This window comes from Glycine max, chromosome 9 (genome assembly GCF_000004515.6).
Source record: "Glycine max cultivar Williams 82 chromosome 9, Glycine_max_v4.0, whole genome shotgun sequence".
NCBI lineage: Eukaryota > Viridiplantae > Streptophyta > Magnoliopsida > Fabales > Fabaceae > Glycine > Glycine max.
Genome location: NC_038245.2, coordinates 1401909 through 1429172, shown reverse-complemented (window position 1 = coordinate 1429172; position 27264 = coordinate 1401909). Strand labels below are relative to the sequence as shown.

At 33.3% G+C, this 27264-nt stretch overlaps 4 protein-coding genes across 4 annotated transcripts; all 4 read left to right on the top strand.

Moving 5' to 3' along the window:
* Positions 1-402: 402 nt before the first annotated feature.
* On the top strand, positions 403-8011 carry LOC100781280 (sodium/hydrogen exchanger 6). Its single transcript, XM_006586747.4, has 22 exons — positions 403-745; positions 818-869; positions 954-1013; positions 1132-1156; positions 1259-1344; positions 2266-2377; positions 3813-3875; positions 4046-4065; positions 4154-4248; positions 4426-4454; positions 4558-4589; positions 4690-4737; positions 4837-4897; positions 4982-5079; positions 5172-5247; positions 5352-5371; positions 5556-5653; positions 5760-5869; positions 6246-6344; positions 6649-6746; positions 6839-6918; positions 7574-8011. Exons 1-22 carry the CDS (start codon positions 562-564, stop codon positions 7630-7632), a joined length of 1605 nt encoding a protein of 534 aa, XP_006586810.1. The 5' UTR covers positions 403-561; the 3' UTR covers positions 7633-8011.
* Positions 8012-9835: 1824 nt separating this feature from the next.
* On the top strand, positions 9836-14080 carry LOC102663146 (protein ENDOSPERM DEFECTIVE 1). The gene is made up of 6 exons (XM_006586746.4): positions 9836-10984; positions 11962-12081; positions 12436-12552; positions 12684-12773; positions 13264-13371; positions 13464-14080. Exons 1-6 carry the CDS (start codon positions 10022-10024, stop codon positions 13551-13553), a joined length of 1488 nt encoding a protein of 495 aa, XP_006586809.1. The 5' UTR covers positions 9836-10021; the 3' UTR covers positions 13554-14080.
* Positions 14081-15403: 1323 nt separating this feature from the next.
* LOC100796664 (pre-mRNA-splicing factor CWC25 homolog) lies at positions 15404-18628 on the top strand. Its single transcript, XM_003534972.4, has 4 exons — positions 15404-15759; positions 15833-15980; positions 16070-16237; positions 17206-18628. Exons 1-4 carry the CDS (start codon positions 15572-15574, stop codon positions 18313-18315), a joined length of 1614 nt encoding a protein of 537 aa, XP_003535020.1. The 5' UTR covers positions 15404-15571; the 3' UTR covers positions 18316-18628.
* Positions 18629-21090: 2462 nt separating this feature from the next.
* LOC100780206 (aspartyl protease family protein At5g10770) lies at positions 21091-23324 on the top strand. Its single transcript, XM_003534706.5, has 2 exons — positions 21091-21393; positions 21772-23324. Exons 1-2 carry the CDS (start codon positions 21270-21272, stop codon positions 23091-23093), a joined length of 1446 nt encoding a protein of 481 aa, XP_003534754.2. The 5' UTR covers positions 21091-21269; the 3' UTR covers positions 23094-23324.
* The last annotated feature ends 3940 nt before the right edge of the window (positions 23325-27264 follow it).

Below are 27264 nucleotides of genomic sequence, written 5' to 3'. Positions count from 1 at the left end.
TCATTTATTAACATTTATTTATCAAATTATATGGATATAACTTTGATCAATTATTACATTGTTGATAAACTTTTCAATTAGATAATATGTAGATTTAAATTAATGATTCAATAGATAAAAATTATATTCTATAACAATTTATAAAATAGTATAATTTGTTTAAGAAATATAATTCAAATTCATTTAATATCTTATTCACATAGATTAAAATCAATCTAATATAAATGTTTTTAAATATATTAATATATGAATATTTTGATTATCTATTTGTAGTTTAATTTTAATAAAATTTGATATAAACGATCTTAATAATTTATAAATATAATTTAAGGTGGATTAATAAAAATCAAATTTTATAATATTAATATATTTAATATTCCGGAGTCCAAGAGGTGAGAAGAACAGAGAAACAGAATTGAAAAACTCACAAACCAGATAGAGAGAATCTAATCAGAACAGAGTTCTGTTCCTTTTCTTCTGATTCCCGAAGAACTCAACGATCCAATCGCAACCGGAAGCAATCGATCAGTGAGTCAATTGCTTCCGGCAAGGAGAACAATAATGACCTCGGAGTTAGAAATTTCTCCGGCGGACACTCGCAAGGCTCCCGGCAAGGAGCAGCAAGCCGCCGGCGTCGGAATCCTCCTGCAGATCATGATGCTGGTCTTGTCCTTCGTCCTCGGCCACGTCCTCCGCCGCAAGAAAGTTTACATCATCCCCGAAGCCAGTGCTTCTCTTCTCATAGGTACCATTCCCTCTCAAAACCTCTTTCTTGTTATTATTCTCTTCATTTTCTGACCTAAATTTCACTCTCCAGGGTTAATTGTTGGCATACTAGCAAACATTTCAGACACTGAAACTAGTATCAGGTTGTTTTCAATAATCATCACTCTGTTTATGGTTTTTTGAGTTTATTTTCGTTAGCTGACATTGGGACTGTCGATTTTCCTCAGGGGGTGGTTCAATTTTCACGAGGAGTTTTTCTTCCTGTTCCTGCTACCTCCTATCATATTATATCCTCACTGAAAATTATACTTTTATTGTTTCTTTTTTTTCCTTAACGAGTTTTTATTTGTTTGATTTATGTCTTCTGGCTAGACTATCATGTGTTTTTCTTGACTCCTCTATTACCCAGTCTGGGTTCAGTCTAGCGCCTGTGGGTCCCTCCACACTCCGCAGTGTTCTCTTTGCTGGAAGTTTACTTTGTTTATATGGACTGGCCTTTTGACTTGGTGTTAATAATGTGATTCCTTTGCAGAAACCCTTTTTCTCAAATTTTGGAGCAATTGTCACGTTTGCTATATTTGGTACCTTCATAGCTTCAATTGTAACGGGTATCTTGGTGTAAGTTTTTTTTACCTCCCATTTTGAATTTGCTATTTTTACACTTGGTACGCATGTCTTGTTCTGGGGTGAATTAGTTATCGATCTCGGGTTGCGGTGCTTAAGGACTAACTTTGAAAACACTATGGCGGGATAGTGGGAAGTGAAATGACCACCATTTAAATATTATGAAGGTTTTAAACTGCGGTCGTAGAAATGGTCGTGGTTTCGCTGCGATCCTTGATATTGTGGAAAATTGTAGACAATTGTGGTCACAGTAAACCCAAAACCTCAAAGATAGGGTTGAAATCACAGACGCAAAAGGTTATTTAAAAGCTTAGTTATATAATGCATAGTAAATAGTGTTTGCTACACATACAGTCATACATATAAATGCTCAAAACCAAAACAAAATACCCAAAATTAAAGAAATTCATGATAAATAATAACTCAATTTATGCACACAATCACCATCAATCTGAGGTAATAAGAACATTGTAATGAAGTAAAAAAATTAAAAGATGATAGTGAAATTAATAGAAAATGAATATAACAAATTAGATAAAAAAAAATTTAGTAGAATGTGAATTTATATGTTTAAAGAAAGAAGAGAAAACAGAACACTTGAAATAAAGTCCTATAAAATTTGAAGGAACAGAGGTCTAAACATAGGCAATTTTTTTTGGAATATTTTACCCCCAAAACCCCAAACAATGTATTATAGGGGTGAAAATGGGTTTTTGAAGGCTGTATCATGGTAGTGCTGCTATACTGCAAAAAACCAATATTTTGGCTGCTATTGCTGCCGTTATTGAAATTGCTCCACTATTTGAATCCCATATTGGTTGAGGGCCACTCTGCTCCACTATAGCACTGCTATAGCATGCTATTGACATCAGGATTTTTCAATTGATTGCTTATTGTTTTTCCTCTATGCTGCAGTTATCTTGGTGGCTTGCTCTTTCTGATGTATAGGCTACCTTTCGTGGAGTGCCTGATGTTTGGTGCTCTTATATCAGCTACTGATCCTGTTACTGTTTTGTCCATATTTCAGGTGATTTACCACTTTATTTTTGTAATTCTTCCATTTAACCTTTAGTCTGTAAGTCCAGACACATCTTCTGACATATATGTTTGTGATCCATAAAATCGGTAACAAAGGCTTAGAGAAATTAGCCATCGAAAAAGGTCTTTCGATACATTTTTAAGTATTCTTTTTTCGTTTTTGGGGGTTTATGCTAGGGGTGAGCAAAAATCACTGGCCTGACCAAAAACTGAGAAACCCGCCTTAAAAACAATGTTTTCGGATGGTTGGGTTCAATTAAATAAAAAAATCGGTTAAAGTCGGATAATTCGGACGGATGCAGGTTAGAAAAGAGTAATCCGTTAATATCCACACCCAACCGAACAAAGCATCACATGTAAGGACAAGGAGCTTATTTTTTCAAACTCACAGATGTGTTGCAGCTTCCTTGCAGAGTTGCAGGCATTGAACATTGTGCCTTTCTACATTGCACCCCTTTTCTCTCACTCTCACCTGCAGTATCATATTATTATATCATTGATATTGTTAACATTTCTCTTTAGAAGCTTCACGAAAAGCTTTATGAATGAGTCTCTCATCATCGTCTGCTCATTTCTTTTGGAAGGAGACTTTCATTTACGCCCTCAATATTCCAGATCTGTTCATGTTTTTATCTTTTGTTTTTGTCTCTCCTTCACTTCACTCATTCTGAAAGGAGGCTTTCACTTCCTCAGTTCGTGCTTATCATTTGCTACTTCTCTTCCTTCTTCTCAACTTCTTTTTTTACTCAAATCTGACCGAACGCACCCAAACTTATCCGCAACCTGCCTAATCCGAAACTACTCAACCTGAAGAGTTTCACGGTCAGGAATGGGTGATATAAAAACTATTTCGGTTTGCTTCGTGTGGGTCATTTTAGGCCCAAACCCGTCCGAATCCAACCGATGCTCACCCCTAGTTTACACCCTTGAACCCAATATGCATGTCCTATACAAAGACAGCGGAACATCAATAGGTGGGATTTATTAGCATTCCCTCCTATTTCTGCTTGTTTGTTGCTCAAGTTTCCATATTTTTCACAAGTTGAAACCTTAGTTTAGATTATCATAAGATTTGCTATAGTGACATAAATTAATTCTGACAGACAAAAAATATCATTATAGACTATAGAGCCTATACTTTGGTTAATAATGTATATAATAGGAAAAGTTCCATAAAGCCTTAGTTGGGAAAATTTCAAGTTTTACAAATCTCCAATATTCTACACCATCAACTCATGGAGAATTGGATGAAATGGCTAAGTAATGACTCTCATTAGGGGTTTGTGGCTTGTGGTTTCCTATTTTCTATCTGAGCTCATCTTTTGTTTTCCTTTGTGGTAGTTCTGAGTATTATATGTATAATAAATATATACCATCTGATTTATTTCATTTCTAACTTGGAACTTCACCTTCGTTATTTGCAGGAGCTGGGCACAGATGTCAATCTATATGCCCTGGTTTTTGGAGAATCTGTTCTGAATGATGCAGTAAGTTTCTGTTGCTGGAGAATCTACATACTTTTTTTTAATATTAATGCCGTAGTGTGTATATGGTTTAAAGATAGATAGATAGTGCTAATTGGCTGATCATTTCCATTATTTTTCTCACGTTCTACTTGTTATTTTTGTCTTAACCCTCCCTCTTGGGTTATGGGCAGATGGCAATTTCTTTGTACAGGTACCTGAGCTTCTGAAGTATATAATTTTTATCCGAAGTAGCCCAATATCATTAAGGACCACTTTTAACTTAAGCATGTACTTTGCAGGACAATGTCATCAGTCAGAGCTGATCCATCTGGACAAAATTTATTCATGGTGGTTGTTCGATTTTTGGAGACTTTTGTAGGGTCAATGTCTGCAGGTCAGTCTTTCACATAATGCACTGTTTAGCTGGTGTTTGGGGGGATGAGGGAACCTCACTAAAGAACTTGCTTTATTTGATTTACTTAGCATCATAGATGCTATTCTGTTTTGTTATGATTTATGAATTGTTATAGTTCAGTATTCCTAACTTGTGATTCGTTTGGTGGTTCTTCAGGTGTTGGAGTTGGATTTATATCTGCTTTGATATCCTTTTAAACCCGTTCTTGGCCTATATATTTGTGGTACACTGTAACATCTTTTCAGATTTAAAAGTCACTATTTATTGTAAAACCTTGACTACCAGAACCTGTTTAAGTATGCAGGATTGGATATTGACAAGTAAGTATTTAATGTTTAGTTTTCTTTAGGAGATTTGTTGTTTGGTGATTGCATCATTTTTAGAAAATACTGATTAGATGAATTTTATGGTTCCGTCCAGCCTTCAGAACTTGGAAAGTTGTCTCTTTGTCCTTTTCCCATATTTCTCGTAAGATGTCATCTTGGACCATTTCTTCATAACTTTTCTCAAAAATTTTGCAAGTTCTTCCATTCATGGTGCAAATCAGAAAACTATTTCCTTTTTCAGGTATATGCTTGCCGAAGGCCTTGGTCTGTCTGGTATTGTGTCAATCCTGTTCACAGGAATAGTAAGTGCATATTATATATATTTTTTGTGTTTTTTCATTTCGGTGTCAAGACATCTTTATTAGTATTTTTATGTTTTGTTGTAGGTCATGAAACATTATACGTATTCCAATTTATCGCAAAGTTCTCAACGGTTTGCCTCTGCTTTTTTCGAGTTGATATCATCTTTAGCTGAAACATTTGTGTAAGGAGGATTTCATTTGCGATATTTACCCTGTTTTATTTTAACATTTTCTCTGAATAATATGTGCACACCTTTTGTCTGATGTTTTACAGATTTATATACATGGGCTTTGATATTGCTATGGAGCAACATAGCTGGTCACATGTTGGATTTATATTCTTCTCCATTGTATCCTTTTTTGGCATATAAATTTGAAGTGTTGTGATTTATCATTTATATTAGCTTAGCGATCTATGTTTTCTTGGTGCTCTTCCTTAACTCAACCACTTCAGATATTCATTGGAATTGCAAGGTATTTATACTGATTGTTATCATTTTAAGTCTTTGATTACTGTGGCACATGCTCATTTCTGGCTTTTTGGATAGTTTCTTTACTTTACAGTATAAAGATTTGCATGCACTTTAAACATATTTATGGTTTGCTTTTGCATTTCTCTTGGAAGTTGTAAACAATATTGTTGGGTCACTTTATGCAGGGCAACAAATGTTTTCTCATGTGCTTATTTGGTCAATCTGGTCAGACCCACTCATCGAAAGATACCTCCAAAACATCAGAAGGCACTTTGGTATAGTGGTAAGGAATAAATTAACACATAAATCATGGACTTTACTAGGTTGACTTGCCTGTGGTGTATTCTATAATGCCATGCTTAAGTTTTGCACTTTGTGCACATGAACAGGACTTAGAGGAGCAATGGCTTTTGCGCTTGCTCTGCAATCAATTCATGATCTTCCAGAAGGACATGGACAGACCATCTTTACCGCAACCACTGCAATAGTTGTTTTGACGGTAGGCATGCTCTTGTCCATTCATTAAGCTAATCCTTATAAAAGATAAATATGGGGGTAGTGTAAACTGTAAGTTACTTGACTATGTTGTATACTTGTATATCATGTAAATTGTAATATAATTTTCACACACAGTGCCAATAAGAGCAAAAACTGAGTGTAGGCTAGATGAGAATGTTGAGATGGATGATTAACATAAGATCAGGAGCAGATTAGTTCAGGAGAAAGTTGGAGTAGCACGTATTGACTGGAAGTTTTGTCCTATTCATATAATTTTCTTGTTTGGGTCATTAGCAGGCAGCTGACTTTTACCCCCACATTTTGTTTAATTGCCATCCTTGAGCAGTAATTTCAACATGAAACTTTATTTGTTCCAGGTATTGCTGATTGGTGGTTCAACAGGTAGCATGCTGGAAGCTCTAGATGTTGTAGGTGGAGATAATGATAGCCCTTTGGCTTCAGTTGGTACCATCACAGTAAGTTTTACAACAAATGATAACCCTTTACTTAGTTTTATGTATTCTACTTCTACAAAGTTTTTAGTATGTCTTTTACCTTGTCTTTTAGTATGTCTTTTACCTTGAACTAATGATTATGTTTTTGAATTGCATCCAAAAATTAATGTTACTGACCATTCTATTATAATAATCCATGTCCTGTTATGAATTTTTCTTAACATGTTTGTGTCTTATTCTCTTTCAACTAATATATATATATATATATATATATATATATATATATATATATATATATATATATGTATATTTTTTTTTTTGCTAGAATTTTGATGGAAACAATGGTTATATTGCTCCTCCTTACAACGAAGAATCATCTTCAGGGAACAAAATCAAGATGAAGCTAAAAGAATTCCACAAGACGTATTGTCTATGTTCTGAAACTGTGAATATGGTTAAATGTATACTTTTCTTAATGATATTGCCAATCTAATTTCTCTGCTTCTTCGTTGCAGTGCTGCCTCTTTTACTGCATTAGATAAAAACTACCTGACCCCATTCTTTACGAGTCAAAATGGAGATGAAGATGATGAAGGTAAGTTTGATTTTAAGTTTTTTTTTTTTTATATAATTTTGTCATTCTCACTGAAGAATTGATGAAGTGGATTGGTAGACTAGGAAGCATGGATATGACCCAGACATGGGGATATAACAAAATTTAAATATTATAGGACACAACATGGCTATATAACAAAATTTAAATATTATAGGACACAACATGGCTATAATATTACATACAAAAATCAATATAAATATCTTAAACTACGAGAGAATTTATGTTTAAAAAATGATCATGAATCATGGTAGACATAATGAAATGCTACAATTTTATATATTTATTGTGGAATTCCAATTTCTATCAGTATATATGTTTAAAAAGTGAAGGTATATATATTTTTTATATCAAATGCATCTACAAGTATTTAGAGTCTTTGTGGTATGTAGGATACGGGTATGAGCCTATGAAACAATAGAACTACTATTTTAGAAGTGTTTGTACATCTTAGTAGGTTGAGTATTCACCAGTTTGTACTTGGAAAATTTTCAAATAAATGTTTCCATTTTTGTTCTTGTACGTATTATACTTTTTACGTTTTGAAGATAACCGAGTTTTTTTGAAAGTGTTTTTGTGAAGTAATTTTGTGTTGACATTATATATTACCACAATTTGTTGTCTTTGATTTCAACAGCCGAGCCTTTTACTTCTACAAGATCGGAACTTCATGGTCAGAACCACTATTCATCATGATACGTTCCAGACAACAACATACTGAATGCTTTTTTGTACATAATTTCCGTCAGATAGCTCGTAGGAATTGGCGCAATACAGGAATCGAATTTACCTCCTACATTCCAAGTTGTACGATTGAGAATATCATGTCAAGTCTCTTTAGTTTGGACAACATCATCTCGGCAGAAGCAGCATTCCATGCAGTTGTTGTATTTCTCTGCCATGAAGTTGAAGGTTTATAACTTGGATCTCACCACACAATCACACATGTATTTTTAAGTTGACGTCTATATAGGTTTTCTTACTTAGTCTAATTCAGTTGAATTCTGAAAATTCTGGCTCACTTCATCATTGTGACAGTGAAATTATATCTCAAAATGAATACAATCATGGAAAACTATATATCTCAAAATAAATGCATCATGGACTATGGATGAGTCCTTATACAGGTAGTGAATTGAAGATTGGTGCGCATTACTTGTGCTGGATTTACTTCATATTAAAAAATTTCATGGTGTTATTTGGCGCTTTGTGTTTGAGTCAGTTTGTGATTCAAGACTTGAAGTTTAAATATTTTGATTGAAATGCTAATTTTGGCAAAATTAATGTTTGCCATAAATTTGTTGAAGCAATCCCAACGATCACCTGCCTCAGAATTGATTGTGGAGCATTATTAGACGGTGGAATTAAGACTAAACGTAGAACTTAAACGAGTAATGGAAAGGAAAATTACATTCAAGCTCGTTTTTGACCAATAAGAAAAAGAATATTCACTTTAATGATTTCTGTGTGTGGACAGTTTTTGACCATTGGTGGAAACATGCCCTTAAGCTTTATCAAAAGTCTCTCCTTTTTCTTGGTCAAAGCCAAAAGTTAATGTGTCCAAAAATAAAATCACCTTACCAATAACTACTTTACTGATTTATTTATTACTGAAAATTTGAATCAACGGGTATGAAGTTATTTTTATTAACCAATGGTCGCGCATCTTGAGTTTGAGTACATGATATGCAACTGTGTCTATTCTTTTTTTATTACATACATTCTTATTTCTTTTCCAATTCACTATTATCATTACATCAATATCTCTTTTTACAAATATATTACATCAATATCTCTTTTTACAAATATATAAATAAAGGAATTTGCTAACACACATTGTTTTTTTTTAGTATGAGTGTGTATATAAGTATTTGTCAACATACACATTCTTATTTGTTAGTACGAGGGTATTGACAAGTTACACTATTATGTATTTTAAGATATTATCTAGTTATAATTTGCTAACAAACTCAAATCGAAAAACAATGGTGTGTATGTTAGCTAGACACATGTATAAATATATATACTGGTATGACCTAGTATCCTCTTAGCTATAACCTAGTACCCCTCGATAACCTGGGTAATCGACTAGGTTGAATACCTGAATACCTCCAACCCTTAAGAAGGAAGAAATCATAGGTATTTTGGCCATGACCTAGTACCTTTTCGGCTACAACCTAATACCCTCTCAATAAAAATAGAACCCGAATATTCGTCCTAGTTGAATACCTGAATATTCTAGATTGAATTAGACAAAGGTGAAGCCTCAGGTACTCGACTAGGAACCTTAGTTTGCTTAGCCACAACCTAGGACCCCTTTGGCCACAACCTATACCCCTTTCGCCACCACTTCATAGAGGTTAAATAATTTAGTTTATCTTATCTTAATATTATATTAAGATTGTCAATAATCTTATATTACATTCCCTTAATTAAGAGGTAAGAGGTTCATCGATCGTGAGACCCATAAATATGTATATATAAAGGGTTACATTATCAAAATAACAAATATTATTCTATTTACTTTTGTTAAGTATGTTTATTATTCTTTTTATAATGAGACCTAACTTAAGTGTCAGAGTACCTTTTAAAGGTACTTTATTCTTCAACGGATTGTTTTGTCGAATACTTGAGAAAGACAAACCGAGAAAGACACAACAATAAAAAAAATATTTGATCATCTTTAGGTAGGAACAATATATAAATATTGTTTTTATAAATGAAGCAAAGCGAAGCCATAGTAGAAATGAGAAAGGCTCCTCTCCGAAATACAAATAAATATGGTTGACGAGAAACAAGTGGCATTATTTATTAGCGAGTATTACACACGAGAGAACGCAGCGTAACATAACTAAACCGAAATAATAATAATAATAACCCTTTATCGATATTTGAAATTAGAACCGTTACAACGTAAACCCACTCCCTTCAACGGCTACTTCTCCTTCCATCTCCAACGCAAACAAACCCTTCCTTCTTCCCCCAAATCACTCAAAACCTCTGTTCATCATTTTTTTTCCACCGATTCCCCCAAAAGTCTCCATTTTTACCCCTTTCATCCATTTGGGGTTTTCCCAATTTCCCAATGGTGCAGGTCCAGATCATGCCGGAACAAAATTCCGATTCCGCCGCTCCTCCGCCTCCTCCTCCTCCGCCGCACAACCGCCGGCCAAGGGTCCGCGAGGTCAGCTCCCGGTTCATGTCCCCCTCCGTGCCGCGCCGCCCGCGGTCGGAGCTCGATCCCGATGAGAATTCCGAAACCCCGTTCCCAATTATTTCTCAGAGAAAACAAACACAAACACCACAACAACGTTCTATGAAAATTTTCAAAGAAAACAACAACAACGGACATGAACATGTTGCACCGCACCCTCACCCTTCAAAGTCATGTTCTGGCAGAATTGGTACACCTTGTGTTTCTAGGCCTGGCACTCCCACACCCTCAGTTTATGTGTCTTCAAGGTATAGACAAACACAACAACAACACCATCATCACCATAACAATCACCATCATCATAGATTTGTTAATGGCATGGCCTCTGCTGCCGAGAAATTGATGCAAGCCAGTGGATTGAATCAGGCTAAGTCCAGTAATGATTCTGGAGTGAACTGTAGTATTCAGTCACTCCCTGAATTGGGGGAGAGAGAGATGTTGCTGCAGTCCAATTTGTCTGTGGGTGAGAAAATTGGGAGTGGCAATGGTGGTGGTGGTGGTGGTGGTGGGGACTTGAAGTTTCACCACCCTTCGCCTTTGTCGCGGTCGGTTACTTTGCCTTCTTCCGGTGGTGAGAACAAACCTCCTTCTTCTGTCGCCAAGCAGCATGGGAGTGGTGGAAATCAGTTGACTAAGTCTGGAGGGGGGCTTAGTTTGCCGCCGGTGCCTCCTCAGTGTGGAAGGCCAGCAGTGGATGTGAGGAAAGGGAAGAAAGGGTCTAGTCAACAGGAAGATGTGCATTCTCTTAGACTGTTGTATAATCGATATTTGCAATGGAGATTTGCGAATGCAAAAGCGCACTCCACAATGAAAGCTCAGCAAACAGAAATCCAGGTAAGTCACCCTTCTGCTTTCTAACTTGTCAATAAATTACAAATGTTGTAGTTGTGGTAGTAATGGTACCAAGAAAATCACAATTATTTGGCTAGGTGGTTAGTTCTATGATCATAATTCTTTGGATGGATAAACGAGAGGATACTAGGGAAGGTTGTTTGATCATGAGCAAGAAGGTGGTTCTCTATTTCAGTTACACTGCAAAATTAACTTAGAGTAATGCTAAAGTGACATTGATTGTGCCTTGAAAGATATGATTGTTAATTTTTTGTTTCCCTAGAGTACCAACCAAGGTGTTAAATTTTGGCTGGTTACTTTGTGGTTATTGTGACTGGATGCGGTTGGATGCTGCCATTGCAGGCTGCAATCAAGGTGTGATGTGGCTGTGGCCCCAAAGCTAGGGTTGCTGTCTGCATTTTAAAACCCTGCCCCTGGACCTTTTGATAGGAACAATATTTGAAAGATAGAGCTTAGTCATAGTGAACAACAAAGAATGCCAATGGAGAAATCTCTATTTGTTTTACCGTAGAGTAATTCTCTGTATAATTAAGCCTAATTAAAGGTGCGGTTTTCTAAGGAGCATAATTAAGCATTTATTTAATAATCTCTTATCAAATTAGAGCATACTTATAAGCTACTTCCATAAGTCCAAATAAGTTCTTCCTAATTCTCCCTTATCTGCCTTTGAGTGTAAACTGACTGACCATCACATTTTCATTTACTGGACATTAGAATCTTGTTTATTTTAAATTACAGTCCAACAAAGTTGATATGGCCTTTACATTAATATGAAATTTATATTAATTCATGTGGTAAGTATTGATGGGCTTTAACTATTCAGAACTCTTGCACATTTACATCTACTCAGTTTTTGAGTTGGCTATGATATAGCTTATTAGCTTAAAATCATTGAATATCTTGAACAATTTAATCACCTTTACTGAGCTCTTTGTTTTTCTTCTTATCAACCCTTGCAGAAAGCACTATATTCTCAAGCAATGAGAATATCAGAAATGCGTGATTCTGTGAACAAGAAACGCATAGAGCTGGAGCTTTTGCAGAAATCAAAGATTCTGTCAACAATTCTTGAACCTCAAGTAAGGCCACCAATACTTTTGTATGCTACTTTTACAAATTTGCATTCAAGTTCAGAGAGCTATTTTTCCTGTTTGTGATACAGAGAGAAAAAATTATACTTGCTTGTTGACTACTTGTGGAATCTATCAATATTCTGTTCCTTTGAATAATCAACTGATGGAATTAATGTACACACACACATATATATATCTTGAAGTAAGAGGATACCTATTAATTCCATAATGATGATACTTAGTCGTATAATTAAGGAGCCATTCTTTCTCCAAGTATGGTTTATCAATTATCATTTTAATTATAAAAGCACTGTAATATCTGTATTAGTAATTTGTATATTTTATTGGATAAAATTACAGATTCCATATCTAGATGAGTGGTCTACAATGATGGAAGAATATTCAGTCTCTATTACGGAAGTGATTCAGGCTTTAGTGAATGCCACAGTGCGACTTCCAGTTGGTGGGAATGTTAGGGTATGATTATAAATCCTCTTCTTATGTCTGTTGGTTATCTAGACAAGGAATGATGCTTATTTTCTTTCTGTTATGCTTATTCATTGGAATTGTCTGCAAGTTCTAATTCACAAAAATATATTATGCCACAGCTTGATGTAAGAGAGCTGGGGGAGGCCCTGAATTCAGCATCGAAGATGATGGAAACAATGATTTCCAATATACAAAGATTCATGCCAAAGGTGAGACAAATGAGAGAATGGAGCTTCATGCTTGGTTTTTTTAACATGGATATTAAAATTGGATTAGTCATTAAACTTGTGAAGGCCACTTCATGGTTCATTGGTTCAACTGTAGTTGAATTGGTAATAATAAATTATATATTTAATTTTATATAATAAGAAATAAGTGTGTTTGAGTACTCATCATGTCAAATGTGGCCTGATCGGTGCAGTTTGTAACTTGTACTTATTTCCCCTTGCTTGATGTGTTTTTTCACCTTGACGCACGTATAAAACATATATACAAACACACAAGAACTTTGAACCAATGACCTGATTGGTTCTCAATTTAACTGGTCGAACTGACCAGTTTGGTTTGGTTTTAATAACTACAGGGTTCAAAAGACAATTCTCTCCAAAAATTCAGTTGAAGAAATACATTTAAGATATCCAGTTATATTGTGTACATAATGCGTGTTGCACTGATAGTAAAAACTTTTGTCAAACTCAGGCAGAAGAAACAGACATTTCCATTTCAGAATTAGCCAGAGTAGCTGGTGGGGAAAGAGCTCTTGTTGGAGAATGTGGAGATTTATTATCAAAGAGATACAAATCACAGGTTTGTGCTGCACAAATTCTTCATTCATTTTAGATTGTCTATCTTTTGAGTATCCTGCAGTTTACTAATTAAATCTTGAAATCAATTTTCAGTTGGAGGAGTGCAGCTTAAGGGGCCAGCTAATCCAACTGCATTCAATTTGCCACAAGAATAAGAACGAAGAACAACAAACAAGCAACTGAAATAATTCAATTGCAAGTTCATTGTGGAAATACTAAACACATCTCTAATGCTGATAGTTGATGAGGGAACATCAACAAACAGTACAAGACCTGCAGATGCATTTCTCTTTCACATTCTTTTTCCATTAGTTGAGATACAAGGGGAGAAAAGGAACATGATCATATGCAAAATTTGTTTGAGTTGTTGTCTCAACTCTCACGAAGTTCCACAACCACAAGCATTGTATTCTTATCAATGTAAGGTTGAGGCGCAGCCAAGTCAACCATCTCTTCTTCCCCCATTTCACTCACTGGATGTCAATAAAAGTAATAGGACACTTTGTCCTTGAGTTTAATGAATGAAATGTTGGCCAGTTTTCTTTGAACTTTTGTTCTCGTGTATTTTCTTATACAACTATAGCATGGAAAAGTAGTGGTTGGTTAACTTTTTTCATTTTTATTTTTAAATATATTTTAATAAACATGTTGATATGGTTAAATAGTTGAATCTAATTGGATGTTAATGTAAAAAGTTTTACAATGATGCAATACATTTACCAATCACATATTATTATAAAATGGTTGAATCTAATTGGATGTTAGTGTAAAAAAGTGTAGTTTTACACTGACAAGGTATATTTATCCATCACATATTATTATAAAATGATTGAGTCTAATTAAATGTTAGTGTAAAAAAGTTTTATATTAACATGGTCAAATATTATTATAAAATGATTGAGTCTAATTACATGTTAGTGTAAAACATAGTTAATATACCCGTTATATATTATTATAAAATGAGTGAGTCTAATTGGATATTAGCGTAAAAAGATTTTCCATTAACACTGTACATTTACCATTCATATATTATTATAAAATGATAAGTTTGTTTAATATTTCTTTTAAATATCTTATTAAAGATGATTTTTGATTAATTGATAATGTAAATTTTTTAGGTTAGTAATGTATATTGAGTTTAATGGGTAAACTATGAACTTCAATTTAAAACTGTTTTACTTTAACAATTAATTAATTTTTTTTTATTTTGCGTTAGGCCTTTATTTTGCCAATTAGATAATATTTTTTATCAAATTAAAAACTAAAAACCTAAAAAAATGATTAAATGAAAAGTTTTATACTATAACAATAAAAAAATCTTACTAAAACATTTAAGATAAATACTATAAAAGTAAATAAATTTTATACGTGGTCGGATGATATAATAAAAGTTTTTTATATTGTCGGTTACATTGAATTTTTTTTTATGGACGTTGCACTGGTCTTTACACATGTACTAAAATTATTTATAAGTAATAACAACAAATTGATATATACCAAATTCTTCTGCATAACCAAAGTAATGGCCTAATTCATGACTATTATATTAAAAAGGTGAGTGGGTGATTTAAATATATTTATCATTTTTTGCATATTGTATTAATATATATTTGAATTTTATTTTTTAAAACATGTTTTATAAGCTAATGAATATACATTTGAATTTTAAAAAATGTTAATAAAATATTAATTAAGTAGGAAATTGTTTCATACTATATTTGAAATTATTAATTATTTGTATAAATGTTATACTATTGACATTAAATGATTTATTAGTTTTTTTCAATTCTAAGTTACCACATATACATAAATTTCTATAAGTAATAGTATACATTTGAATTGAATTTTTCTTTTTCAATACATGTTTTATAAAAAAAGAATTAAATAATAAATCTATTTCATAAATTTATATAAATGTTATTTGAATGGCATTAATTTAAGCACTGTATTAATTCTTCAAAAAAATAATAGTATATTAAATTTGCCTTTTCAAGTATAAATAAAGTGAATTCCCTATTTATCAATATCAAATTCTAATCATTGAAAATAAAAATAATTAAAATACAACAACAAACAAACATGGCCTCCGTCATCCTCTTCTCATCTTCTTTCCTTTGCAACTAGTTAGTTAGGGTTTTGAGTTTGTGTTGTTTGTTGCTTTTATCCCTGAAAATCAAATCAGACTCAGAGAAAAAGAGAAAATGGCGCTGAAGTTTCTGAACAAGAAGGGATGGCACACGGGGAGTTTAAGGAACATAGAGAACGTGTGGAAGGCAGAGCAGAAGCACGAAGCGGAGCAGAAGAAGCTGGATGAGCTCCGCAAACAGATCCAGGAGGAGAGAGAGCGCACCGAGTTTCGTCTTCTTCAGGAGAAAGCTGGCCTCGTTCCGTAATTTCCCCTTCCCATTCAATTTTTTTTTTTAGGGTTTTCAATTTGTATTCTTATTCCTATTTGGTAGCAGGCATCAGGAGAGGTTGGAATTTCTGTACGATTCGGGATTGTCGGTTGGGAAATCTTCGAATTCCGAAGGATTCAAGGCGCTCGAACAGTTACCAAAATCCGATGCAACGGATGCAGCAGGCTCCTCTGCTTCTGCATCTGCTTCTAAGGTGTGTTGTTTTTTTTCATATTTTGATTATGGATAAGGCTTTTGTTTTGTGTTAATTGATTTATTTATGATTGAATTTGTGTGGTGCAGGAGGGGGCGAGTGTGCCTGGGGCATTGTTCGAGGAGAAGCCTCAGTCTGCCAATGATGCTTGGAGGAAGCTTCATTCTGACCCTTTGCTCATGATTCGCCAGCGCGAGCAGGAGGCACTTGCCAAGATCAAAAACAACCCTGTCAAGATGGCTATGATCAAGAAATCGGTAAGCCCCTTTCTTCATTTTTTTGATTGGAAAATGAAATGCAATTGCCTAGAATTAATCACTTTAGGGTGAATTATGGTCCTTTTCCCTTCCAGTTTAGAGATGCTTATGCTTAAGCTTAACTTATGCTGTTTTTGGTTTACTAACTGTTTGGTTCCAAGGATCGGAGGAGAGGGGAGAGAAAATAAAATCTCTTCAATATTAAAGGAGAGGCATAAGTTGGAGGTAGGGATGCTTGAAAAAACTAGTTTTAAAAAAATACCCATAACTATAATTATAACTAGTTTTATGTAACTATAATTATAACTAGTTATATAAAAGTAGGTATAAAATTATAACCAATTTTATAGTTATAGGTATTTCAAATAACTTATTTTTATTTAAAAACTAGTTATAGTTATAAAACTATAACTAGTTTTATAGAAATGGGTATTACAAATAACTTATTTTTGGTCATCCATAACTAGTTATATAATTGATTTTAGACATAACTTGTTATATAATTAGTTCTATAACTAGTTTATTCGTAACTAGTTATATACCCATATTTTAAAAACAATAACTAGTTATAGATGGATTAGATTAGATTTAAGAATGGATGGATTGATTGGATTGTGAATAAATGAATTACTTTGCAACCCTTGTGTGAAACCCTGTGCCCATAGCAGCCACATAAGGAGTGTCCATGCAATTTGAGGCTGCTGCTCTTTTTCGTGGTGACTTTTGCTTATGTTTGATATGGTGTATATGAAATTGAGAATTGTATTGCTTTTTGCAAACTCACATGTGGGCCCTTCATTTTTTTCCTCTCTAATTCGCTGATTGTTATTTAAATTTTAAAGAATCTTTAAATTGCATCGACATAATAGGATGACGAAAACAATTGTTATGTTTATTTTCACTAAGACCTATTGTTTCATGTTTTCTAATTTATGGCCTGTCCTAATAATGCCTGGTAATGTTGTTAGATTGAAGGAACTGAAAACAAGGAGAAAGCTCATAAAAAGGAAAAGCGGAAGAAGCACCGGTCTAGTAAATCAAAGCATAAAAAACTGTCTGATTCAGAAGATGACACTACTGAGAGGAGAAAAAGAAAGACCGGTAATGAAGATTCTGACAGGAAGCATCACAAGGCTCAATCAGATTCAGAGTATCAATCAAGTGAAGGAGAAATGAGAAGAAGGAAGGATCGCATTGAGGACCAAAAATACAGGGAAAGATCGCCCAATCACCAACAGAGACAAAGAAATGGCAAAGACTACAAAGAAGATGCTGGTGACAGAAATTATAACAGGTCCAAGTCAGAAAGGAGTGTGCAAAAGGGTCAATTGGATTCTGGTTATGAATCAAGTGAAGGAGAAAAGAGAAGGAAGAATCACTATGAGGACAAAAAATACAGGGAAAGATCACCCAATCACCAGCAGAGACAGAGAAATGGCAGAGATTACAAAGAAGACACTGGTGAGGACAAAAAACACAGGGAAAGATCACCCAATCACCAACAGAGACAAAGAAATGGCAGAGATTACAAAGAAGGCACTGGTGAGGACAAAAAATACAGGGAAAGATCACCCGAACACCAACATAGACAAAGAAATAGCAGAGACTACAAAGAAGACACTGGTGACAGAAATTATAACACTTCTAAGTCAGAAAGATATGCTTCAGAAGGTCGGTCCAATATAGATGCCCCTAAAAGTGGGGGTGGGCGAATTTCGGAAGCAAGCTCCAATAGATATTCTGCTTCTTCACCTGAACGCGGATCACACTATAAGCGCAGAAACATGGCTCCTAAGCTTTCAGAAGAAGAACGAGCTGCTAAACTTAAGCAGATGCAATTAGCTGCTGAGTTGCATGAAGAGCAGAGATGGAAACGTATAAAGAAGGCTGAGGAGTCGGATGCAAAGGAAGCAATCCAGAATGATAATGCCGGTGGCAAGAATTTCTTGGATACTGCTCAGAAAAGTGTATATGGTGCAGCTGAAGGGGGGAGTGCATCAATAGCCGAGAGTGTCCGTCGTCGGACATATTATTCTCAAGGAAGATCTGGTGGTGAAAGCAATGCTTTTCGGCGATGAATGCTGGATGGTTCTATCACTATATCATTTGTCTCCAGACCCCTCTTGCATGTGCTTTCTTCCTTGGACCAACAAATTGTTCCTTCGGTCTATAATATGTGAAAACCTGTTTAATTTTAGCTAGATAATATGTTAAGAATTCATAGTTCAACCTTCATGATTCGAAATTTCTAATGTTCTCTTGTGATTTTAAGGTGTCATGATGGGAAATGTTTAAAGGTATGCTGTGGCGTCTACGCATACTGTTGATTTCTGCTTGGGTAGTGCTTGTATGATGGATATTTGAATAAAACATCAATATAGTTTTTTGAAATTGACATAACCGGGCATTTTGGTCCATATAATTATAAAATGGTAATAGTCGTAGACTTAGATATCATTTAATTTAGTTTTTAGAATAGATATTATGTTTTTGATTTGGTCCTTAATATTCATTTCAATTTAGTTTTGAACTTTCATTATCGTGAATCAATGTCTTTGACTTAAAGCATCAAATTGACTAATGGACACTGATGATAGGAATTAAATTAATTCATAGCTGTTAATTTTAGGGATTAAATCAATTACTACTCTATTAAATAACCCAAAGGAGAATTGAGTTAGAAAAGAAGATACAAGTTGGAAGGTGTTCATATCAGTGCCTTAAAAAATCACCCAAAAAAAGAATATCGGTGCCTTGAAAATAATATTAAGGTAATCAAAAGAAAAAGAGAACACTTCTCAACTGTTATAATCAGTTCACTAATTCACTTCCCCTCTTAAAAGCGTCAATTTTCAACCTGAGTTATCCTTACCATGTATTATCCTTAGTGAATACGAAAAGTGAGTTATCTCTTCAATTAGACAAGGAGTCAAATTACAGTACCGTTATTAATAACCTGATAACGAACACAACTAAATAGTAGTTCGAAATTCGGTTGGAAAAATTAACTTATTTAACTTGATTCATAAATTAACTGAACTAAATTTGAATTAAAAATTATAATTTTTTGTTGAGTCAAGCTAACAATATAAACCAAATTATTTGTGAACTTGAAAGAAATTGTTTTAGATGAAAAAAAATATTCATAACAAATTTGAGTCAATTTTAAGTCAAATCGATTTTTATCGAGTCCAACTTAACTATACTCATTTTCGGTCTTAATTATCAAGTAGAAAAACTTAACAATTTTTTTACCAAAAAAAGAAGAGAAAAGCTTCACTTACCTCTTACCAAGGACGTGTATAAATTGATATGCATCATAATATTACTCCGGTTTAATCAATGATCTACTTGTTTTAGGAAAGATACATGTGAGCTTTGGCTCCTTAAGAAAACAAACATTAGACCCCATTTGGTGGTGGATATATTTTGATAACCACGCTAATTAGGTTATTTGATTTCTCGGTGGGATCCTAAGATATTTTCATAAGTTTCATCCATTCGAGTTGGCTATGTGACTAATCTTCATTGTGAAAGTTAGTCACACTTAAAGTTCATTGGCTCTATCCAATGATGTACTATGTAGGAATTGAACTAGGTCCCCTCTTACAAATTAAACATGTATTATTAATTGAACTACACTCAATATCTTGTTCATTCGCAACAAAATCTTTTCTTTTTGCGATGGTAAAAAAACATGTTTTTTTTTAGATATTATTTCACCAATCGAGTCATAGGTATGTAACATATTGATACCTAATGATTTTTCACAAAGTAACGACAAAGGGTATAACTTATACAAATGTTTCCATTTTCCAATTCGATACTATCTATCTTTTTTTTGTGGAGTTATTTACATGGTCGTGGATATATAAGATTGTGTACCGATGGCCTGATGGACACAAAATGCATATATCAAGGCAAAAGGACGAGGTTGCAGGTTTACAATCAAGGTATGAACTGTTGTTCTTTATCTAGCTAGTGATATCATATGGATATGGCTATGCAACACTTCCTCCTTGATTTAATAATAATAATGTGGTGCATCTTACAGTTGCATGTCTCTTTCACCAGTTTTTATAAGGCTATAAATGAAAAACCAAATCCTCTTGTCATGTCAACTCCTAGTTTCCTACTTATTCTACCTCTTATTACTGGCTAACTATAATTTACATTTATTAAATGTACTTCTGCCAACACAACACAAACTTTGGTAATTACTAACTTATATTTTGGTGCTGCCCCTCCTTCTGCAGTGTATGGGGCATTTGCATGTTAACATTCCATGCCAGCAAGTGTATATTATGATAGTATGTTAATATTAATATAGCACACAAGAAGTTGGTTACAGTTTATGGCCCCTTCATATGTTCCCATATTCATTCATTCATTCATTGAGCTAGAAAGTTACAGCTACACAAAGGACAGTTAAAAATTTATCTTCGGCAAGCATGGTTAATTATTCTTCCTCTTCACTTTTGCAATGACATGATATTATTATCATTGAAAAAAGATATGTGGGTGTAGTGTTACTAGTGTAGGTACTCGGTATTTAAGATATTGTTGTAACAACTTTAGTCTATCACATAGAATAATATTAATACAAGAGGGTCACACTGGACTACGTAGCTAGTTACTCCATCACGATTCACGAGCTGTATGAGCTCCTTGGGTTGGAGGACATTTAAAGCATTTACTATGCAGATAATTAAGGAAACTCATTTGAAATTTTGCCACATGTACTACAAATTATTTTTGAGTAATTCTAAATCCTCTTACAATATCTTATTTATTCTTCTACTTGTTTTTGTACGATAAATTCTGATCGCATTTTATTTGCTCATGATATAAATATTTCAGTTTTTTATTAGATACTTTCTTTATAAAATAGGAGGAGGATTTGTAGGATGATATAGCATTACTCAGTATTTTTTATGCTATTTTTTTTTTCATTTGTCTTATTAGTAGGGAAAAGTGTCGGTTTGGCTACGAGTAGAAGCCAAGTGTACCATATATCTGCTTAAGGAAGAGTATGAAACTGTTCCAGAACAAAATGTTGCAGAGCCTGCCAAGTGGGGTGTACAGGATGAGCCTCTTTTGGTTTATAGTTTTCTCTGCACATCTTGTACTAGCATCCTCTCTTGTTGAATTTCAAGGCATGTATTTCAATGGCTTGTTGATTAACTAGTTCTTAATTTCTCTTTAGATTACATGTTATTATGCTGCCTGCACCATAATTTACTATTAGTTTCCTTTTCTGTATAGAGGCTTTTATTTTATTTTTTAAAAATTTACTAGAATATTGCATTTACCTGTGATGCTTAAATTAAAGAAAACAATCTTTTGAGTTTCATTTTCAAAATTAGAATGAAATTTTGAACACCAAGGAAGTCTGTCTCAGTTAATTGAGTAAGACACGAGTTAATCTAAATTTGATGGTAGTTGTCTTCGAATCATACAGATAAAAAAAAATGAAATTCTGAATTTGGGCTAGTATTTATGCATACTAACATAGCAAACAGTCCAATTTGCAGATAATGATAATCCAAGGCAAAAGCAAGAGGGTATGCAGCTAAATTTGTACCATGTCAAAGGACTTGACTCCTCTCAAACTTCCACATCACCATTTTCATTCTCTGACATGATCACAAAAGATGAGGAACGTGTCAGGTTTCTTCATTCAAGATTAACAAACAAGGAGAGTGTCAGAAATTCTGCCACCACTGACAAATTGAGGGGGGGACCCAGCCTAGTGAGCACAACACCTTTGAAATCAGGTTTGTCAATTGGTTCAGGCAACTACTATGTGAAAATAGGACTTGGTACCCCTGCCAAGTACTTCAGCATGATTGTAGACACAGGTAGCTCCCTCTCATGGCTCCAGTGCCAGCCTTGTGTCATATACTGCCATGTCCAAGTTGACCCTATATTCACCCCTTCAACATCCAAGACATACAAGGCCTTGCCATGCTCATCATCTCAGTGTTCCTCTCTCAAAAGCTCCACACTGAATGCTCCAGGTTGCTCAAATGCAACTGGTGCTTGTGTCTACAAAGCAAGCTATGGTGACACTTCTTTCTCAATTGGATATTTGAGTCAAGATGTGCTAACCTTAACCCCTTCAGAGGCACCATCATCAGGTTTTGTGTATGGTTGTGGTCAAGACAATCAAGGCTTGTTTGGAAGGTCATCAGGTATCATAGGTCTAGCCAATGACAAAATCTCCATGCTTGGTCAATTGTCCAAAAAATATGGCAATGCCTTCTCCTATTGCCTCCCCTCTTCTTTTTCTGCACCAAACTCTTCTTCCCTATCAGGTTTCTTGTCCATTGGAGCCTCATCATTGACATCATCGCCATACAAGTTCACTCCCTTGGTCAAGAATCAAAAGATTCCAAGCTTGTACTTTCTTGACTTGACAACTATAACTGTGGCAGGAAAGCCACTAGGAGTTTCTGCATCAAGCTACAATGTTCCTACCATAATTGACTCTGGCACAGTAATCACAAGGCTACCTGTGGCTGTTTACAATGCATTGAAAAAGTCTTTTGTGTTGATCATGTCCAAAAAATATGCACAGGCACCAGGATTTTCAATATTGGATACTTGCTTCAAGGGGAGTGTTAAGGAGATGTCAACAGTGCCTGAGATTCAGATCATATTTCGTGGGGGCGCTGGCCTAGAACTTAAGGCTCATAACTCCCTTGTGGAAATTGAAAAGGGTACTACTTGTTTGGCCATTGCTGCTAGCTCTAACCCCATTTCCATTATTGGGAATTATCAGCAACAGACATTCAAGGTGGCTTATGATGTTGCCAATTTCAAGATTGGATTTGCACCTGGTGGCTGCCAGTGATCACAAAGCTAGCTAGCACAGGATTCAATTTATCAAATGTTACTTGTTTGCAAATATTTGCTTTAATAAAGATTAGTTAATGAACGCCTGATGTAATGATGTGGCATGGGATTGTGATGCATCATAGTGAGCAAATAAGAAAAATGACAAATGCTCACATGAAAGTTGCAATTGTATTAAATTGATTGAATTTTTTTTATAGGTAGGAATACAAGATAATGTCAAAAAAATTGATGATAACTCACACTTTGAAAGTAAATAATGATTATGTTCGGTAAAATTAGTTAATGAAATAGTTAGAAAATATAAAATGATATATTTAAAAAAGATAATAAATAAATAAATAAATATTTTAAGGATAAAATAAGAATAAAATATAAAAAATAAAAAACTAAAAATTAGTGTTTAAAAAAAATTAAAAATTATTTAAAAAAATTGTTTATCAAATAATTGAACAAATTTTTTAGTTATTTAGTTAATAAAAAAAATTAAAAATTAACTAAAATAACTTGTCAAAATACTTATATTTACTTTAATAAAGATTGATGAACAATTGATATGGCATGTGATTTATCTTAGCCAGCAAATAAGAGAAATGACAATTAAAGAGGCTCACATGAAAGTTGCAATTGTATTAGATTGATTGGAATTTTTTTACTTTGGAAGTAAATAATATAATTCGCATAGCGGCATGTATAGCTAGCTGCATACTATAGAACGCTTTATTAGGTAACCATTGGTCCATTGCCATTGTTTTGCAGCTTCTTTCCACCTTTCTAAGTTAGACAAATATATTGATAACCAAAACAATTATTATATTATTAGAAGTATAGTTTGGTGGAGCCTATAAAAAGGCTTTAGTAGTCACTTTGTAGTTTGTACTTAACTTTTTTTCATTATCAATACATTCTATTTTTTGCCTATTAGATCCCCCTTCCCCCACTTAAAGCTAAACCACGAATTCTATCAATTCTAATATTCATCGAAAATGTCAAAGTGTAATAAATAATTTTCAATATAAAAATCTATTTTTATTTACTTAAAAAGTAGTCCCATTCTTTGAAATTTTGTTAACAAAATTATAAATTATCAGGTAAATCAAATATAAGAAAGGCCGATAAAAAAAAAAATATAACTAGAATCCTATTTATAAGGACACCATAAGATGGGATGAGAAGAGATAGATGGTGCATAGCTCAGGGCTCTCTTGAGATGGAGTTTTTACCCACATTAGAGTAAAATATTATTTTCTCTGACTTATTATAATTATCATATAAGAGAAAAAATTATTATTTAAGTTTTTTGATGTGATATTAATTATATTTTTTTACTTATATTTCTTATAATATTCATGATAGACAATAAAATCTATAAATAAATAAACGATGGTATAAGATTTTTGTGAAATTATTTTTTATTTTTATCTTTTGTAAAATAACTTTGAACGACTATTTTAGGATATAGGAAATATCATTTACTCCAAGTGAAGTATACTCCACGGTATATCAAACTTGCCCTTGCAACTAGATCATTTATAATAGGCTTCGCTACATGAATTTTTGAGTCACTTGGATTTTAGTGTTATGGGTTGAAATAATCCAATTTAGTAAGCTGGGCCTCTGAAATCCAATCTAAGAAATAGAAACAAAAAGTATTTCATTAAACTAAACAACTTTGTTTTTATTGATGCTTATACGAAATTTAAGAGTATTAATGAAATTGTGCGAAACAAATATGCAAGAATGAATAAAAAGTTGTGGGAAACTGTGTGAAACAAATATGTAAGAATGATTTTTTTTTCATTCTTGCATATTTTTTTTGGGAAATTCTTTATCTATCTAAATCTAATAAAATTGTGTTTGTACATTCTTGTATAATTTTTTGTAAAATAAAAAGAGACAAGAACAAAAGATAGAAATGTTTAACGTAAGATGATTGATATGATAAGTCATTATTAAACTATTCTTTTTAACTTAACGAGATTTATGCATGAATCCAAATCTGCTTGAGACACGGAACTTTCATTAAAATAGATGCCCTATATCAAAATAAGGGGAAAAGGTAGCAAATTCAATAAAACCTTATAATATCAACACTTAGTAAGTGGGAAAAAAATGTTCTTAAGGGAAATTGTTTTTATTGGTTCCTTAACCCCAAAATTTATGTCCTATTGAAACTCATACTTTTGTTCAGACGATCTAGATATTCATTTTCTTGTATAGACAAACTCTAACTTCATTACTAACATGTTTGTATGGAAATCATGTAGGTCATGCACTAAAATTGTCTTTGTGTCCAAGTCAGGTATGAAAATATTTTTTAAACTCATTCCACCCGCAAGACATTAAAAAATCACATCACTACTGAGTTATGTGATATGATAACTTTATGCATTGCATGGAAACAATGGGGTTCAAGAGGTTTTCAACCATGTATTGCTGAGAAGTCTCTCTCAAGAGACTCAAAGTAAAAAGTTTTCAGGTATTTTATTGACCATAAAGAAGAGTGATGATTGAAAAATAATAGAATTGATATGAAAGAGAAAAGGAATTACATTTTTTTTAGTGTAGATCATATGTATCTTTCACATGCTCTAATAGACACAATCATGTGATTTAACTTAAACTAAAATAACTCTATGTCAATTGATCCTTTTGTTTGGTAATGAAAATGTCCTACATTAACACTAAGGTATTTTAAAACATATTTTGAATAAACTTTTAATGAGCACTTGTAGGAGAAAAATTAATGGATAAAAAATAAGTTATTATTTTTAATATGTTAAAATTAACTTTAATTCAAACTATTTTTCAATTTCCTCATTCCCTGGCCTCCCCCAATTCTTGAGTTTTGATTCAATATTCTAATTAATTTTTATTACGCGACACTTCACTATTGAGTTTGGAACAATAAATTTGGTACTTCTTTTGCATATTTAAGAGGACAAAACATGTAAAAATAGGACTAAATTCATTTCCTTAGTGTTTAACTTAAATAATATATTTTATTATTATCATATTATTAGTGAGAAGTATCTAATAATTTTTATCGATAACCAATCTTTGTTGAAAAATCATGACTATGATCAATCATTTTTAATAGGATTCTCTCTTCTCAAAAGATATTTTTTCATCAAGAATATGTTGATACTTAAATAATATGTTGAATCTCATTTTACAATCCACCTCCATATTCAACCAGTTATTCGAGGGACAAAGAAACCAAAACTATATATGAAACATTAGCCAAATTAAAATTGTATTAGAACGAGCAGAATAAAGAAACAAGCTTATGTTACGAACAACAGACAACACTCGAACATAGAATATGACGGGAAATCCTTTTTTTCCCTTAAAGTGTTTCTCTAATTCCACCGCTAGCAGTAGCAGTTGAACAATAATGCAAAACACACCGCAAATAATATAAGGCTGTGTTTTTTTAGTCAGTTTTTGAAGGTAAAAAGAAAGACGCAATTTTATTTTAAATTAAATAATTGCATAGTATTATAAAAAAAAAGTAAGTAAAAAAATATTAGGCTAATCTATTATCTCACTTCTTTTATTTAAAAAAAAGTATTTGAAATGAAAAAAACATCCTTCAACTTTTTCTCTTTTAAACCAACTATTCAATATACCGTCCAAAGCACAGAAGCATATCAGATTGCTTATGGTACAATTAACTTAACTTTTGGAAGGGGATTTGTAGCCCCATACTAAGTGAAGTGTCACAATGTAGGGTCTTGATTTTAAAATGTGGCCTAGTTCAAACCCAACAATTAGGTCAAGGTAAGAAGATTGTGTTATAAGAATTACTTTGTACCATATTCTTTAAGTGACAATAATTGGCACTTGGAAGAGTTGCAAATGTAAATATGGATGTCTTATTCAATATTTTCATAACTTGCAAACCTGATTTATTAAAATATGAATAGATATGGCAGGAATGGGTATTGTCTCTCCAGATCTCGACCCCGACTTTCCAATGTTGATAGGTTAAAATTTGTTATCTTATTCTTGTATCCGCCGGGTATCGGATATCTCCGTGCCCGCCCCGTCTCTGGCTCAGATTTGTAAAAAAAAATTGTAAAAGAATTATATTGAAAATCTGATTTAAAAAAATTGATTGTTACACATTTATTTTTATACTACTTGTATTTACAGTGCATTTGTCT

Excerpts from the sequence above, each read along its gene's own strand:
- LOC100781280 (XM_006586747.4), top strand. The coding sequence starts at position 562 with ATGACCTCGGAGTTAGAAATTTCTCCGGCGGACACTCGCAAGGCTCCC. Across the intron at positions 746-817 it reads CAGTGCTTCTCTTCTCATAG|GGTTAATTGTTGGCATACTA; the intron begins GTACCATTCCCT and ends TTCACTCTCCAG. Across the intron at positions 6,747-6,838 it reads CTAAAAGAATTCCACAAGAC|TGCTGCCTCTTTTACTGCAT; the intron begins GTATTGTCTATG and ends TCTTCGTTGCAG.
- LOC102663146 (XM_006586746.4), top strand. The coding sequence starts at position 10,022 with ATGGTGCAGGTCCAGATCATGCCGGAACAAAATTCCGATTCCGCCGCT. Across the intron at positions 12,082-12,435 it reads CAACAATTCTTGAACCTCAA|ATTCCATATCTAGATGAGTG; the intron begins GTAAGGCCACCA and ends ATAAAATTACAG. Across the intron at positions 12,774-13,263 it reads TACAAAGATTCATGCCAAAG|GCAGAAGAAACAGACATTTC; the intron begins GTGAGACAAATG and ends TGTCAAACTCAG.
- LOC100796664 (XM_003534972.4), top strand. The coding sequence starts at position 15,572 with ATGGCGCTGAAGTTTCTGAACAAGAAGGGATGGCACACGGGGAGTTTA. Across the intron at positions 15,760-15,832 it reads GAGAAAGCTGGCCTCGTTCC|GCATCAGGAGAGGTTGGAAT; the intron begins GTAATTTCCCCT and ends ATTTGGTAGCAG. Across the intron at positions 16,238-17,205 it reads TGGCTATGATCAAGAAATCG|ATTGAAGGAACTGAAAACAA; the intron begins GTAAGCCCCTTT and ends TAATGTTGTTAG.
- LOC100780206 (XM_003534706.5), top strand. The coding sequence starts at position 21,270 with ATGAAACTGTTCCAGAACAAAATGTTGCAGAGCCTGCCAAGTGGGGTG. Across the intron at positions 21,394-21,771 it reads CTCTCTTGTTGAATTTCAAG|ATAATGATAATCCAAGGCAA; the intron begins GCATGTATTTCA and ends TCCAATTTGCAG.